Source organism: Anopheles arabiensis, chromosome 3 (assembly GCF_016920715.1).
Source record: "Anopheles arabiensis isolate DONGOLA chromosome 3, AaraD3, whole genome shotgun sequence".
NCBI lineage: Eukaryota > Metazoa > Arthropoda > Insecta > Diptera > Culicidae > Anopheles > Anopheles arabiensis.
The window spans coordinates 62338648-62340830 of record NC_053518.1 but is presented as its reverse complement, the minus strand read 5'-3'; the positions used below and the strand labels follow the sequence as shown (position 1 = coordinate 62340830).

General features: G+C 51.2%; 1 protein-coding gene across 1 annotated transcript; it reads right to left on the bottom strand.

The window, feature by feature from the left end:
• Window positions 1-682: 682 nt before the first annotated feature.
• LOC120901125 (casein kinase I-like) lies at window positions 683-1610 on the bottom strand. Its single transcript, XM_040308832.1, has 2 exons — window positions 951-1610; window positions 683-907 (listed from the first exon to the last, which is right to left on the bottom strand). Exons 1-2 carry the CDS (start codon window positions 1608-1610, stop codon window positions 683-685), a joined length of 885 nt encoding a protein of 294 aa, XP_040164766.1.
• Window positions 1611-2183: the final 573 nt, after the last annotated feature.

The following is a 2183-nucleotide window of genomic DNA, read 5'->3' as shown; positions in this document are numbered from 1 at the left end:
AAGCAATTTGACCTTTTTCCTTCCTGCAATATGGAACAGGGAGGGCGGGAGGAGGGGCAATACCCCACCGTCGGATAGTACTTGGCGAGAGCTTTCCTTCGAAGCCCCGCACGCACGCCCTTATATAAGCTCGCGTTCGAAAGCTATGCTCATGTAAAGGTGGCCTATCAAAATTTGTGTTCGTGGATCGGCGTCGGCAGTGGAAAACATCCCCACAATGTACGTTTGAAGTTGATGCTATCCGGCGAGAAAGAGTGGAAAATTGCAATCATTGCAAACTCGAAAATTAACTCGTTTTATATAGGCATTTGTACATTTCAATTTATTCCAATGCTACACGTGTATTTTTACATGGCCTCAATCTTACACTAAAATACAATAAATACATATTTATTTCCCTTCAACCCCCATAGCATCAAATGTACGTGTAGCTCCGTTGAGCAAACGCTTGGTGTCCCACTGACCGTCCTCTTTGGTTAGGCCGCTGGTGAGTCTGACAACACCAGAGGCCAACATCCAGTGGCGCCACGAGGAGGCAGAGGATCGGATTTGGCCACCGTCCCAGCATCGGGCTGTTCCTTCACGGCGCCTTATACTGGGGTGACTTACACGTCACTTTACGAAAGCTGGAACGAAGAGAGAGAGAGAGAAAGAGAAAGAAGAAAAGAAATTAGGTGCTGGTTTAGCAGCCAAACCGGTTCCAATCGAAATGCAAATCGTGCTGCATGGAATGTTGGCGCAGCAGATTCCGGAACATCCGCTTCAGCTCGGTATAGTCCGGCGCGTCGCAGAATTCCATCTGCAACGCGTACTCGGTCAACCGCTGAAACTCAGCCGGCAGTCCTCTACACAGCTCGCTAGGCGTAATGCGCAACTTCAGAAGCAGTGCCTCGTCCGGATCAAATCGCTCCTCGGTACCATACCACGGTAGGCCACCGCGGAGCAAAAACACTCAGCATGTAGGCGAGTGACAAAATGTCATCTCGCCTGCTCGGTGTATACTCCAGATGAGCGAACACTGGTGCAAACTCGATCGTTCCGGCGAACGGGAAAAACGCATCCTGCGCTATGTGTTCCCCCGTGCGTGGGTGCCGATACGGCTCGGCAAGACCGAAGTCGATCAAGTGCAGCGTCTTGCGGGTCGTTCCGCGACCCAGCAGGACATTGTCCGGCTTCAGGTCACGGTGAACGTACCCCAGCTCGTGGAATGTTTCCAGCCTCTCGAGCAGTTGCAGCGCTAGCTGCGAAACCGTCTTCAGACCGAAGCGTCCTCCGCACAAGTTCAGTAAGTCCTGCAGTGATGGCCCCAGGCGCTCCAAAACCAGCACGTCGCGTTTGCGATACGTACCGGCGTCGATGAGTCTGGGCCATCCACGGGCCTTCGGCAGCCGCGCATAGATCCGGCGCTCCGTGGCGAGCAGGAGCCGGTCCACCTCTTTGCTGGCCATTTTCATCACCACCGGCTGCTTGGAGCGGGCATGGCTGCCCACCAACACCGTGCCGCAGCCACCAGCATCGAATTCGCCTTCAATCCGATAGGTGGAGAGATTCACCACCATCAAGGACTCCGGCGAACTAGAATTGGGCGCACGTCCTTCTCTAATCGACATGTTCGATTCTCTTTGGCCACCTGCGAAATGTAACTGGAAGCAACAGCAGAATCAATTTTTCGCAAAAACACTCGAAAAAACCGTTAAAAGTGAGAGCGAACGAAAACACGTCACCTTGCGTTTACTCGTAGTGAGGATATAACCTGATGCATAAGTGTGGTCTACATATATAGCCTTTGGTTGGGTGATGTTCACATGTGTACTACGATCGAAACAGCAACTTGACAGATTACGCATTTTTTCGGCTGGTAACCATCTAGTTACCTGTGGTGTGTGGGTTTTGGAAAACGCATCCAAGTGTTGTTACATTTCCAGGTCCGATTTTGGTTCATTTCGTCGTACCGGTGCCCTGGCCTGGCGTGGCCTGTGCGAGTTCTGTGCAGATCCTGTGTCGCGTCCTGTGTGCTTCTTTTATTGGGGTTTTCTTTTTTACGGCTTTTTTTTGTACGGGTAAAAGTGATAAGGTTTTCTGGGACAGTGGCGCTCAGCATCGTTCCCTTCATCCTGTAACAACCGGTAGGCATTTGTTTACATCGTTTAAATAATGTTTTGTTGTAATTTCAGTCCGTGGAG